This window comes from Arctopsyche grandis, chromosome 8 (assembly GCF_051622035.1).
Source record: "Arctopsyche grandis isolate Sample6627 chromosome 8, ASM5162203v2, whole genome shotgun sequence".
NCBI classification, from domain to species: Eukaryota; Metazoa; Arthropoda; class Insecta; order Trichoptera; family Hydropsychidae; genus Arctopsyche; species Arctopsyche grandis.
Genome location: NC_135362.1, coordinates 9,922,773 through 9,939,050, shown reverse-complemented (window position 1 = coordinate 9,939,050; position 16,278 = coordinate 9,922,773). Strand labels below are relative to the sequence as shown.

Below are 16,278 nucleotides of genomic sequence, written 5' to 3'. Positions count from 1 at the left end.
TATGAATTTTTATATAGACAACCTATCTATGTATATACGTATGTATTTTCTATTTTTTTTCTTATTTTATTATAATTACATATTTATTACAAAAACTCAATCAATTATAAAAAGCAATGTACATACACATGTATGTATTAGGTTAAAGCCTCATTTTTGTTATTCTAAAATATGTATCCATTGTATTGCATATATTAACGTACATATTTATATACAAACATTCATATCTTCTCAATTTCATCAGTTGAACGTCTATTCGGACATTGAATTGTATGCAATATAATCTAAAATGTACGGTATCGGACGTCTTCCTGTTTAAAAAAAATCTACTCTGACTAACAGCTAAATTTTGATTGCCTTTTTCATATAACAATTAGAATATATGATTTCTGTAGTTTTACATAGATTGATTTCTGAATTTATTCCACTCCATATATTTCAGTTGAATGAAGAACATACACGTTTCCTATGTATATACAATGTGTACATAATAGGTATAAAGGGAATTTCAATATATGTACATGAGAGTGAGAACACCGAGATGTGAATCTGTGGGCGTGCACGAAAGCAATATAACGTTATTCGATCATGTAATCCGAGCTTTTTATTATAAGAGGGCCCTGTCGCCTCCGGGGCTACCGTCAAATTTGACGACAAAGGCAACCGGCCGGCATAAAAATATTTCACGGCACATCAGAGACATTAGATAGAGTTTGTAGCGTAGAAGCTCATCACTCCACTTGATTTGTGCGACCGCTGAGCTCGACACAAAAAGCGCTAATATTGTGTCCTACGGAGAGGAGGGGGCGAATAAGGAGAGGAAAAAAAGCGTGTATAATAATGAAATAAATGGCCGACACGAGTGTGGCTGTGCAGCACGAGACGGACAAAAAGATAGACGATTACGGCTGTCTTCGGATGAATAAAAATTCTTTATAGTCCATTAGGTTTCGTCTGTGCGTGACCGCTGCGACGTTGCTGCGACCAATGCAGCAGATTCGCTCGAAGAATAGTCTCTCTTCGGATGAACGGAACCACGGTTCGTTTTAGTTCTACGGTGGCACTGTGGGAAGCACGAGTTCTAAACGACAGAGTTAAGAAAAAGTCTGATAATACAATAGTACTTGCTGTATGTATCAGTCTAAGAAGAAAATGTCTAAATGGTCTTCATCGGGAACCAGAGACATAGATAATATTACATATATTATTAGTAACGGTGTATCAGTTCTATCCCATTCAGTAACATTTTATTATATGTATGTATTTATTTAAGTATATATTATTCCATGATGCCATTACGGGTTTCCAATGAGTGACACCTAAGGTATTAAACTTATAAATTTGAAATTGTATCAAAATAGTGATGTCAAATAGAAGGTAGCATGGTTTTTGCCAATTTCTGATGAGGAACCGTTTCAAAAATAAAATCAGATGAATTGAAAAACTCTGATAGGAGATGATCGACTTGGAGTCGCAAATATCAAAGTCTGACTAGCAGTACGGCATAAATATTCGGAATAAATTCTTATCAATCGAGGTCAAACCAGGGCTCGCAGTATTAACGCAACCGCCGAGCTATACTGCTGGCTAATGATAATATGAGTGATTAATCAAAAATTAAAAATTTAATTAAACAAATAAAATTTTACTAATGTCGTCATTTATATAAATGAAAAAAAATAAACATTTGACATTATACACAAGATAAGTGAAATTTCCTTACATTAAATCTACATATGTACATACGTATACATACATACATACATATACATGGATCCATATAAGTTTGCGTATACATTAGGTTACAGGCTACATTTGATATTTATCAAAAGAGGGTGAGGAGAGGGGGAAAGAAGAGAGAAAATGGGATGATTGGGGGTGCCTTTCCCATTGTCCCATTTTAATTTTGTGCAATGTTTCAGCATTGTGAATTTTCGCGCACATAAAAAACCATTATATGTATATGCATAAATATGGTTTTAATTAAAAAATAACCAAATTTAAATATATATATATATATATATATATATATATATATATATATATATATATATATATATATATATATATATATATATATATATATATATACATATGTATGTACATACACATATATTATGGAATATACTAGAAAATTGTTATAAATGGTAAGGTATGTGAGAAAAGATCCTTTCAAAGTTAGATATGTGAGGATTCTTAATTGAATTAAAATTAAATTACATAAGATTATTTCCCATACTTTTTGTATACATAAAACTAAATAATATAACAAGAAAATTATTAATTTTCGAATGCGATTTTTTTCACTCCAAATGACTTCCTCTTATACATTACATTATGGAAAATGAGCTGTGAACATAATGTCTACATACATAACAGTACTTGATACAATCATAATCACCAAATTTTACCACGATTTTACAATCACACTCGTAACAAATATCATAAATTATATGTAAGTATTATGAGTTCAACACTATTTATAATCTATCGCACTTACAAATTCAAGCGATTGAATATTCCACGGGTAACATCTTCTGCGTACGAAATATATCATAAAGAATGCGTCGAAAACGGTTAATTTGAATAGTCGTGACGTGAACGTTCGTAAATAGCGTCTACTACAATTTGGCGGGAATTTCGAAATGCATCTCACGGAATGCGAGAGACACGCGAGGCGAAATTTAAATTTGCGTACACAGCGAATTTTCCAGCAGCCGAACCTCATTCGTGGAATATAAGCCTCGTTCGTAGAATATAAACGAAACGGAAAATACACGATCGAACGAACGCCTAGTATTAAATTTATTATGTATGTGTGTATCGGGTTTGACTAGTTTACATAACGCTCTTATCGATCGTTACGGTTAAGTGCAAGTTTAGATGAACGTGCGTTTATTTCACGCAATGCAATTTATCACGAAGATAAATCTCCTTTTGGGCGTAGTCGATTTGTTGAGCTCTCCTCTCGCAGAGACTAATCAAATATTAGAAGAACAAAGAGTACATTAATCACGAGCGTAGTTTGGCAATTAACGCGTTATCCTACGACGGCTCCACATCAATCACGAAGTCAAATGAAAAACTGTCATCGTATTGCCGCGAATAAACATACATGTGTATATAGGTTGATTGCGCAATTGCTTTAATTTTAAATTAAAATTTGAGAGGAAATAACTTTAGTTGTCAAAAAAAGACAATAGATTCGAGCGTTGACGAGCAATGTTTTAACGGTGCTTATTTGAATGATTAATTACATTTTGTGTACGAGAGATAAAAATGAAAAGTCTTGTTGAGTCTAACGATTCAGTGTTTTTCAAATTAGACAACGCTTAACAATGATGGATATTATTAAATATTTTTTATCTTGATTTCCTACTTCAGTCGGTCCTTTAATATTGAGGATCGTGACCTCCATGAGCTCCGACATCTGGAGTGTGGTTTACGATTTTCCCATTAATTGGAATTTCCAAGTGCATCGACGACAAAACAGCAAAGAGCCGACATTATTTAATCGGTCCACCATATATGTAGATCACCAAACATAATAAGCTTTTCCAGGCTACTGTCATCGCTTCTCGCCACATGTCCAAAAACTTTGTCGAGAATTCATCGCTAACATGACAGGCGATCTTTAATCCGCAACTTCTTCAGAATTGAATCGCTAATTCGTTTTGCTGTCTAAGAGATCCTCGACACTCGTCTCCAGCACCATATTTCAAAAGTTTCAATTTTCATCCATTCGGCTGCATTTATTGTCCAAGTTTCGGCAACATATAGACATATAGAGGAAATTAGGCTTATTTCTAAATGCATTTTTTAAAAACATTTTAATGCTTCGTCTTCAGTCTATAATTTGGTAAACTATGTAATTGCTCTTTCAGCCACCGAAATCCTTCTACTGATTTCTCCATTGTATCCCAAAATTGTCGATTCGGGAACCCAAATAAATATAAGAAGTCAGTAACTACTTCCAGTCCATAGAGTACGTACATATATTTAAGTAATACTTCAAAACTTTACTTATAGATAGATAGATACTCATGACTTTTGTCTTGAGTATCTATAAGAAAAGTTTTGAATTACTCATGACTTTTGTCTTTGTGTGACCTTAACTAATATGAATGAAGTTATATGAATGAAGATCTGAGAAAAATAACATATCTTCAATTTATTACGATGAAATTTTCTTTTATGACTTAAATCATTCTCGCTGTATTAATGTAGTCATATACTATAATATGTTTACATAATTTTATAAAAAATAATTAAAAAAAATCATACAAATTAAATAGGATAGGTGAAATGAAACGGTGAAAATAATCTTTATGACTATATTGTGTTGTTTTTCATTAATAAAATGTGAACGATGTAAATTTCACTTTACGGTAAGGAAAAAAATACACATTTAAATTAATGATCTGATTAAAAGGGATTGAGATTTAGAGTTTTCCTACTGCGAAAATTATAATTAAAATATACATATGTATGTATAATGTAAAATTAAAATATACTATATACATATATATAGGGTCTTAAAAAATTAATTAATTCAGGAAAATTTCCACATACATACATATTACATGTGCATATGTATTTATATACAGCCATATAAAATTCAGAGAGGATACATATATATACATATTGATTCGCATATTATATACATAGATAATCCATAAAAGCCACCAGAAATGCGACAGCAATAAAATACAATCAGCATACGTATTCTGCGTAAAATTTCGGTGTCCGATGACAGATCGATTTCTTTTATTGCCGTTTTTTCGCACGTTGTTAATTTCGCGACTCGTTAAAGTCGCAGAGTTCGACCAACAGGTTCTTCTATTACTATTGAGATGTAACACGGATAGGTTTTAGTGACATATCGATACGGAAACAGGATTCGAATCGTGACGGTTGCTGTGCGCCGCCATTAACCCATAAACTGATAAGTCGACCGTCGTGACTCACAGTGAGTGACTATCACGACAGATGTTATTATTATTGAAATTTACCGAGATGGCAAAGAAAAAAATCGATCTCGCTTATTATATTTTATTATTATATTATACGAGAACGCATTGTGTTGATTTTTTTTCGCGCGGCCGGTAGTCTTTTGTTGTCGACATAAGAATTTCTTTAACTTTTTTTTTATTTATTATTTGACCACACTGAAGAAGGTAAAAATACTAGAAGAGCCGACCAAAAGGGTCATTTAAAAATATTTAATTATATCCACCAATGGGTTATATCATAAAAATAAACACATCACGAAAATAAATCCCCATATTGAATCAATCAAGCCATATATCTTTCAGACTACTGAATCCATAATGAATATAAACGAATAAATCATATTTTTTTTGCGAATGCGCATATGACGAGTGTAACGTCTCAATCAATGCAAATTTCGAATGACACATTTAGATAGTTGCATATGGAGTGTGTGAGTGAAAAATACAACCTACGTAGTCGTAAAATACCGGTTCCTCTTATTTATACTATAGCACATTTAAATAAGATCGTAAAACGGCTATAAATCTAATCGCAATATAATGTGTAAAATTTTTTGATTTTACATACGTGTCTTCGTAATTGGGGAAATAAATAAAATAAAATATACATACATATATATGTATGTATATATACGGTCCTTTGTTGCATAATGTGTGCATTATCTGTTATAAACGTTACAAATTTGTTCATAAACGGAAATGTTCTTTCGTTGTAAATAAATGTATCGAATGTGTATTGTGCGATGGACAGTTTCTCAGAATTGTGCTACGATCTGTTCGACGCTATCTCGACAAGGAAATCGGCGACCCGAACAACCGTGAGGTCAATCGCGGACATAATAGATTTATTATCGTTTTTGATATTATTTGAAATAGAATTAGATGCTCTTAATAATTTTTAAATACCAAAATAGGCACATTTCATAATACATATACAAGATATGACTCTAAGACAGGTCAAAAGACGTGTATTTTCGCAATTCTCAATTATACTACATATATTTCATCAATAAAACATTATACTACTATGTATTTGTTACAGTTGAAGTGTATTTTCAGTTGTAATATGTATATTCCAACTGGCGTTTTAGGTCATTCATTGAATACAATTCAACTAGTAAATTACATCTCTACAAGCTCAAATACACTTTCAACAATGTGCGCCAGTTGTAATATAACAGTTGAGTTTTGACAGCTCTGAAGTTTTTACGAATGCTTTAGCATTCAATGATGCATTAATATTTGCTAGATAGTACGAATAAAGGTAATGATAACTCTAAGAATGTGTTCAAAACCAAAATGTGACTTTCCAACTCAATTTACTAGTCGAGTGACGTTTTCACGAAAACCTAACCTCTCCATTTCACCTGGTACCAACTTATAGTTGAACTGTATTTTCAGTTGAAATATATTTTGACCAGTTGGAATGTAATTCGCCATATGAATCAACTTTCGTGGGTTAGGCGGAATATATTCCAACTAGTCAAAATATATTACAACTGCAAATACACTTCTACTATAAGTTGGTACCAGGTGAAATGTAGAGGTTAGGTTTTCGTGAAAACGTCACTCGACTAGTAAATTGAGTTGGAAAGTCACATTTTGGTTTTGAACACATTCTTAGAGTTATCATTACCTTTATTCGTATAATATGCCTAATACATGTATTGTTAAATGTATAATATACCTAATAAATGTATTGATATATGATACAATCACAAATTACATAATACTTCTAAGAGAAAACAAAAACTTGTCTAACGGGAAAAATATATTGTGCAATTTCCAACGGAAGTGCTATTATATATTTGTACACAATCAAAATCAGCCAGTGAATTTCATAGCAGTTGATACCCTGAGCAATTCAAATGACATGAATAATAATATTTAAAATGAAATACTCACTCATTGCACGGTTTGACAGCCGTCTGTTTGACTGTAACAGTGGTCGTAGTCATCCCTTGACCGTTGAAACAGTCAAGTCCGTTAGCGCCCGAGGACAAAATCTCAAATATCCCATTACGGTCTCTGGCACCTCCGTTGACCACCTGCCTGTCGTCCCTCAGATCCCTGGGCAACGTCGAGGAGTGACAACTACCACTTCCTATAGCGTTCTTGGGCGGGGAACTCTGAACGGACGTCCTCTTGAACTTAACATTGCCGTTGAGCACACCGTTCGAGCTGATTGTGGCCTCCTCGGTCACGATAACCGCAGCACCATTCTTGCAAACGGTCGCGGTGCTTCTTTCGAATTTACCACCGTTGGGCGGCGACAGTAGGGCGTGGTTGAACTCGAGGGCCGGTGTCGACAGGATCGGCCTTTCAACATCCTCGCCGTATAATCTCGGATCGGTCGAGTAAGAGAACCCATTACTGGTTGGGTGTTCCGAGTTGGGAACTCTCGGAGATGGAGTTTGAGGACTTCCAGTCTTGAATCCGTACACTGTTTCAGGACTGCCACCCAATAGATACGGATCGCCATATAATGGGTATTGATTCGGTGATGGGATTTTAGATGATACTTTTCTTTTTGGTGGTGGATTTACGTTTGGTTTGGCATCGTCGTCATTCTTTCCTAGTAAAAAATCGTCGTTTAATTCAGTAATCTGAACACCATTTGATTTTCTAAAATTTTTGTTGTTATTATTGTTCTTTCTGCCGTACAATTGCCTATAATACTTTTCTTGATCGCCATACATCCAACATACTTTCCACCATTGTTTGCACATAAGGATGTTGGCCGAACTGGTGGTCTTTATTTGGCTACTGGCCGTCGTCGACATTTTGCACTATTTTATTACAACTATATACAATTCACAACCTAAAATTTAAATACATAATAAAGACACCGGAGTATGTATAATATAAACGAGAAACACGATTCTTTGAAGGTAATAAATGAATAAGAAATGTAAATGCGTAGTCTCGGCGGGGGTCGAATTTTTTTCAAAAAATTCTTGATTAATTCCAAACAGACACGAGACAAGGAAATTTTATTTTGATATACTGCTCTCGTAATTAGACCATTGTTTCACGCGCCCTCGCGTATTATCATATTCATTGTCACTTTTGCGAGTATTTCTCCAGTGAGATCTACATAAGTACATATACTTGTTTTGTTTTCTCTCTTCCCCTTTTCAAGTGTCTTTTTTATTATAATTGAACGTGTCGGTGAGAAAAAAAAATGTAGTAATATCACGAATATAATCGAGATCTATAGTTGGACATTGGCAAGTATGAAGAACGAGCGTGCAACAAATTGAATAACTGGTCGCAGAGGCGAAACCGAGAATAACTCACGCGACAGGTTGCATTGATAACTAATTTTTTAACAAGAAGTCGAGACTTGTTTACAGCTAAAAAACGTACATAACAAGAACATATTTGAAATGCCTTTCACTAATGATTAAAAATTTCATTCTCAATGTCTAATAGGAAAGGTTGAGTGCAATACTTTTTTTTTCAATAGAAATTGTTGCAGGTACATATAATATTATAAATAAGCGATTTAATGATAGGAGCACTTTACATAAGTAGTAAGAAGGGTCAGTATTAAAATTTGATTAAAATATGTTTATAAAATTTGTATCACCAATTCTGAAAAATGATTGGAACTATTAAATCATAATTTTGAGAATATATTTGGTTGAATTATAAGACTTTTCCATACAAAAAATGGCACTACCTTTATGATTTAGTGGACTTATGATTATAATTTGTCTTTGAAATCAACAGAATGATGAACATCCATATGCTCCATATGCTTTCGAGCATTTAAATATGATATGTCCAACTCAAATCTTTGTCAAATATGCTTTTCAAAAAAGACCCAAGTTGAACGTTGAACCCAAAATCTCGTACGTAGTGTAAGATCTGTTCCCATACTATTTAATTAAACTACATATACAAATATTATTATAGTTACAAGCGCATCATTACGGTTGTTTGATTCGCATAAGTTGGTGACATAATAAAAAATAGATAAAGTAATAAAAAATGGGTTTCAAAAATCAGGTCACAGACTTCAGCGGCAAATGAAAATAATCGAACACCCAACGGAAATAACCCGATTATTCCGGTCTGCTGAGTCATTTACTCTCGAGAGCGCTCTGTGTGAATAATGCGATGTCGGTTTCCTTTCCCCACATTTTAACAAACACACTCATATTTTATACGTTCGTTTTTCATTTTCACGACCGCGAAGTAAAAATGTTTCCTTTTTTTATCACGTCGAGACAGATTTATAATATTATAATGCCGTGAATTAATTACGAGCCAAGAAACTGAAATAACGTGCATTGTAATCCGCTTAAAGGCACTAATTCCTGCAGATAAACTTGCGTGTGAGCTTATACATTTTTGTTTAAAGATTTTCTTCATTGCGATACAAATTCTAGTGCAAAGGCGTGTCTGACACGCGTTTTCCGACCGTCTATCTTAGAGAACAGAATAAGCACGATGTCGATCGATAGTACATAATTGAGCTCAACGCAATTGTTCCGAGAAAATTGCACAGTTTTTACTAGCTTTCTGAAAGTGACTTGCTACAGTTATATACGTATAACAATAATTCAACAGCACCATAGATATATTAAATATACAAAAAAAATCGATCAATAATACATTTAAATAAAGTCCATAAATTTGTTAACACGACGAATATGCGTTCAAAGTGTTGAAAAAGAATTCACGTCGCTATAAATCAAATAAACACACGCATGATTTATATAGTATATAGTCAAATATGAGCAGTAAATTTCGAAGTCGTTTTTAATTTTCCGATCGAGAAATATGGCCGTAATTTATGGGCATTATTCGAATGTATTGAATTCCGGTATAAAATGAAATAAAAACTATTTAAAAAGCGAGTTTACATTTAAGATCGCCACTCGGTAATAACACGCGCAAGTATATAGAGAGTATTTACAGTAATTGCAGGAAATAAATTACACTATTCCACCCTTCCACTCTCATCTTATCTTCGTCGGCCAGTTTTCAAAGTTGAGAACGTTACCCGTTCTTAAGCGAATTCATCACAATGAAGATAGGATCTCCGGTCGGTGGTCGGTCGGTAATCGATAACCACCAGAGATGAAGATGTAGAAATTGCCGCGTTTGAGATTTAAGATGAGTCGGAGATTTTACACGGTTATTTCTACATACAAACTTACATCGGAGCACAATTTACAACCAACCAGATGAAATACAACCGTACATGAAGAATTTGCAGGAAAGCCCGTTCGGAAACACCACACAGCAACGTGGGAGCTATGAAATCCGTATGAGATAAAATAAAACACGATAATAATCTAACTTGACTTTTGTATATGACTCATAATTATTTACAATTCGGAGATTTTGTATCCGTATAATATAATATAATAGATGAGCAAATTCTAAAATGGACTTTCATCTCTACGGGGCGGTGTAATATGTCGGGAAAATGTTGTTAAATACATTGAATTAAATGAGAGTAGATAGGGTACGGTAGATTGTATCGTTCTCTTGTAAACGGCATGCAATGTTGGCCGTCTGGTTCGGTGGCGTTCGCTAATACCAGTTTCGCATTTAAAACCGCAATTAAATGCATTTTTGCAACGGCAGAGGAGAAGATCACTCCGACAAGATACGTCGTCAGATGATCGTCGTAGAGCTAAATCAATTTTCACATTGTAAAACGAATAATTACCACATCATAATGAGAGCAACGTCGGGCCATTGGCCATGATCCAAGAAAAGCTTAGAGAATGCGGGTTTCGCGTTTGCCCATGCGTCGATGTTATCGACGCATTGATTTTTCCTGCTACGTATCGCAACACGTAACACTCAATTTACAATTATCTATCAGAGTAAAGACATAATAATCATGTATAACATAAGATCGTTAATAGTATAATATACCAGACTCGTAGCTAAATGATGGGTGTTGAAATTCCAACATCAAGGAATATTCTTTCGTGGTATTATTAAACTATAGGTACTTATGTACCTATAGTTTAATTATAGTACCTATTTAGTTTATAGTACCTATACTTATGTATGAAACAGCAAAAATTAAACTAGAAAGAAATTGCTTATTAATCTAAAACTAAATTTTCAAAAATGCTATCTATCACTGATTTACTTTGAATCTTACATTTTTACATGCATATACTAAATATAACTGTAAAATACATACGGTTGTAACTTTTAGAATACTGATTGTATGCAAAAAAAATTCACGAAAACAACTTTTTCCGTGTATTTTGTCAATAGCTTCTTTGATATATTAACTGTATGTATATAGCACCATATACAAGAGTAAAAAGCACATTTTTTATATTTTAAATATTCTATTTTAATGCTTGTTCATATATATCTTACAATCGAAAAAAAATATAATAACAGTACAAATATTTATATGATTCAATGAAACTTACATATGATATAAAAAATTGGGTTATCTCTTTATTCTATAAAATATATAAGTATCTATATACATATGTACATACATAGGTGTAAACTAAACCCACCTTAACTCAAAAGAATCTCGTTTAAAAATAAAAACACCTATAAAATACAAAGTTCCAACCCACAAAAACGTCCCGGATACAAGTTTCAGATACCGCGTTCGAGTTTTGCTCACGTTATCAACCCGAGTCCTTAAATTAAGCCAACGCGGTCAGATTTTATCGGCGAGATTAAGCATAGTCATTATCGTGTTAGCATCTGCGAACGCAGAATATTTTTTTCAATCAGTTAAACCTTAATTAAACACGGTGCATGTACGCTTGCGATCGGCTTAAAAACGCGTTGCATACTTTAAATCGAACTACCAATAAATCTGCGCGCACCAAACTAGGACATAAAACTGCATAAACGCACTTTGAATAAAGCACATAAAATTACAACTCGCTGATTTAAGATCAGATCTTTATTATAAGCATTTTGTCTTTGTCCAGCGAGGTCGTGTTTCATTAATTACGGTCTTGTCGAATTGGTGCGACATCGCGACCGAAACGCCTCTTTAATTATTTATACGCCGACGCGATGCCTCGTTAAAACCGATGTACAAAGGAGTGAAAATCGCTTATATTGAGTGCCGAGATCAGTATACGTCACACGTTCATAACACCTCGTACGATATTGCGATGTTAATGTTCGATAAGCGTCATGGTTGAGACGAAAGTCGGCTCCAATCAATTACAACGCAAGTAGAGCCGCTAAAAACTATTACAAAACTACTAATGAGAATATATTCTGCTGAAATCCTCGATTAATTCACGAACATTACACTAAAACAATCGTGCAATTAAATTAACAATTTAACACTCGTACCGAGACCCTTTTTAATACAATATTATTTTCACTACCGCATTACGATCTGTATAATAATATCATAATACGTACAAGGTGCTTAACGATATTATCTCGCGGGAAAAGTGCATAAAATTATGAATAAAATATACATTACATATACATATTGTAGGGTGGGTGTTTATAAATAAGTATGCTTTGTGTTTGCATTTTCTCGGGATACTTCAACGATACAAAAAGATACATTTATATATTGACATTAATTGCATAAAAAAGGCAAAGTTGGAAGCGATATGAGGCAAGATACAATCAGTATGAGTAACGTATACATATATATATATATATATATATATATATATATACATATAATATAATGAGCATCGATTAGTTGAACTTAACTTAGTTTATTAACGCACATCAACATCTATTATATGAACATTTAGACAAAGGATCGCTTGATTCAATAAACAAAGCCATTTTATTTATTGCCGCGATTATCATATCGTATAACTGATAAAATATAAATTTAACTATCGGCAGTAAACTTCAATATTTTAATTAATTTGAATTGGTTTGGTATAAAAGTTCGCTACGAAGCGAGTGTGTGGTCGAGAGCTCTAAGATCGCTTGTAAATAAACATGTGAACGGAATTTTAATGAGTATCGCTTGCAAACGTTGCATTTATAAACGTACTTTTATGTATTGAAATTTATATACACTCCGGCTATTTATATTTTTACATACTTTTACTCTTTCAATATAACTGATACGGACGCACAAACGAGCAATTATCGATGATTTAGGCGAGCGTCAAAGGTGAGCAGTGAAATGGAAACTCCTTTTGGATTTACCGAACCGAGAAGATATGTATGTATTTTACTTTTGAGCATTCGAGAATTGCTAAGATGAATTCACGATTTTAAAGCTTATATACAATACTTAATTTCAACTTACATACGAACATACATACATATATGTACTTATGGGTGATTGTCTACTAAAAGTATATGAGAAGATTTTAACCATTCTACAGTATTAAAATTATTGTTCTATACACAAATTATGTTAAAATGAACAAAATATTCCTTCGATGAAAAAGAATTATTTAAAGATAAGATGCATGAACATTATTTCGAAGTATAATATGAAGTATCCTCTTTACTTCGAAAATATACATTTTATGTATACCTCTAATCAATAAGAAAGAAAGAAAGAAAGAAATAACTAATCAATATATGTAGTATTTACATAAGTGCATTTTATACAATCAGAAATTCATAAACCTTAGATACTTGAAAAATATTTATAAACATGCATAAAGTTGTGGATATCAAAAAAAAAATTAAATGGGTAAGATTCCTTTCGCAGAAAGTATTGGCACCGTCAGAGGTATTTTTTTATATACTATGTATGAACAGAAAACGCATTTAAATCTTTAAATATAAATTAAATATAGGAAAAACCCAAACTAATTGCATTTATTAAAATGCTTTTTCAAACCAAATTAAAGTCATCATCATTATTATTTACAGCCATTCACCATCTACTACTGGATGAAGACCCAACACGCTTCATTCGTCTCTGTTTTGCGCAACCCTCATCCATATCAATCCACACATTTTTTTTAATTTCGTCCACCCATTTTGCATGCCGTCTTCCTTACACCGTTTTACATTTTCTCGGGTACATTCCAGCACTTCTTTTATCCAACTTTCGTCCATTTTTTTAGCTACGTGACCATCCCATTACTATTTAAATCTCTTCACTCTCTCCACTATATTCACTACCCTTATCAGACTTCTCACCCACGTATTCCGTTTCCAATGTTAAAGTCTACATATGTATGTATCTATTTATTAAAATTTTGCCATAGTGAAATTACAGAGTACCAAGTCGTCACTATAGTTGAACAAAAAAAGGATACAATTAGAAGAAATATACTCAACAAGCGTACGTTATCAGATGAGACGAAATGCGAAAGACCGAATTAAAAATTTTAATGTCAGTCGAAGTAGAGTAATTTTGCATACAATCCAAAAACATATAATTACACGATTATCTAACATAACTGTTCCACAACAAGAAGAAAGAGGTTAAAAAAACCCAAACATTTTGTATCGGAATTTTTCGTAACAGCCAATTGAATATGTAACGATCGGTATCTGGACATTTTTGACACGTTCCTCTAATGGCGGCGACCGAGACCCGACCAATAATGTTAAGTGACAGTTTTAAGCGGTCGATACGCCGATTATGACACCAACAAAAAAGTGGAACCGGGCCGTTGGGATCCATGGAGATGTCCACGTCCTCGTGTCGAGTGACGGACAAGAGAGGGAGATTCATCTGCGGTTCACGATGTGGATTAGACGCCCATTGGCTCATTACCACTTTTTATCTTCGTCCGCTGTGTCAAATATCAAAACGGCTCATTCATCGAGAGAGCGGGACCGATGGAGATCTTCGGCTATTTTGACAACCTGTTTCTGTCGAACGAACGGTAGCCACATATTATACGTATGCAATGGACGGTCGGTGGGGTGACCATGCGGTCTTATATGAACATTTGTAGGTATGTGTGTGTGTTAAATCTCGCGCGCTTTACGTCAAAGCCGGTTTTCGGCGATAATGTAATCCGACGTGCAAATAGTTAGCGGTTGACAATTATTGTTCTGTGAACGATGGACCATGCAATCGAAAATCTATTCACGGTGTTGAATCTGACATAGAAATTGATGCCTCTAACGCATTACATAAAAACGATGGTTGTTTTTAACCTTTTTTTACGTTTTTGATAACGAATGTTTCAGCTAGTACATACTGCACATGTACAGAGTGGTTACGAAATAAATGCGCCAATTGATATAAAATTTTAATTGCACTGATTACAAATCAGTTGAAAAATCTAGAGATCGAATTTTTTCACGATTACAAAACTATTTTGCATAAAGATAAAAATATTCCGAAAATCATTTAAATAATTTCTACATATACACGCATACATTCCATACACACGGACATTTGCATATTCGTCAATTTGTTCCTTAGGCTTGAAATATACTTTTTGATTATTTTTTTTATAATATTTGTATTAGCTGGAAAATCGATTTTCCGGTTATTTTATCTAACGAATTTCTATAAATCGAAAACACGCTTTATTACCATACAAATTTTAACATTTTCTTTTTCAAAGTGTATGTTACCTATTATACGAAAAAATTCTAGTTTTTCTTTAATTGTATTTATTTAAGTTAAATATTTCAACTACATTTTTTTTACATGGCCGGAAGGCCTGACATGTAGACCCCAGTGCACTTTCCTAGACAATTAATTACAAATATTGCAGTATTTTTATTACTCAAATCACTGTATTTCGAGAAGCTGAAGAACACGAAATTAGCAATTAATTAATGAATTAATTCATTGAGACATCTATGGATTTAGACTTAGTTAGACTAGTACATTATTTTTTTTCATATTGTACATAAATCAAATTCAGATATTTGTCACAACAATGATTTTTGCCAATTTGAGGAACCATTTAAACAATGAAAATCAAAATCTGATAAGAAACGATCGACTTGGAGTCACAAATATCCGAGTCTAACCAGCAGTATTAAAGATTAGCATGGGATCGAACCCAGTAATCTCTCGGTGCTAAACATAAACGCAACCACTGAGCCATACTGCTGGCTGAAACATGAAAATTTTATGTTGAATTACTAGTACATATGTAGGTACTACAAATCATTCAAATATATGTATACTAGCACAAATTGTATCTATCTTGAATCGGACACAATTTTAAGACCGCTATGCACTTACAAGCTAATTTAATTATAATAAACAGCTCGATTCTAATTTATTACACATCATATATTGACAAGAAAGTTCACGAGCCTCATAACAGGATCTGTTTTCATACCTGGAGGATACAATTACGACTGGTTTTTGTATACAGATGATTAC

The 16,278-nt window shown here is 33.3% G+C and overlaps 1 protein-coding gene across 1 annotated transcript in view; it reads right to left on the bottom strand.

Annotated features, from left to right (window-relative positions):
- LOC143915367 (uncharacterized) overlaps positions 1–16,278 on the bottom strand; it is a 147,714-nt gene that overhangs the window by 125,769 nt on the left and 5,667 nt on the right. Inside the window, exon 2 of the mRNA XM_077435983.1 lies at positions 6,918–7,833. Within this exon, the coding sequence (XP_077292109.1) occupies positions 6,918–7,795 (878 nt within the window). The 5' untranslated portion in view covers positions 7,796–7,833. The remainder of the gene's footprint in view (positions 1–6,917; positions 7,834–16,278) is intronic.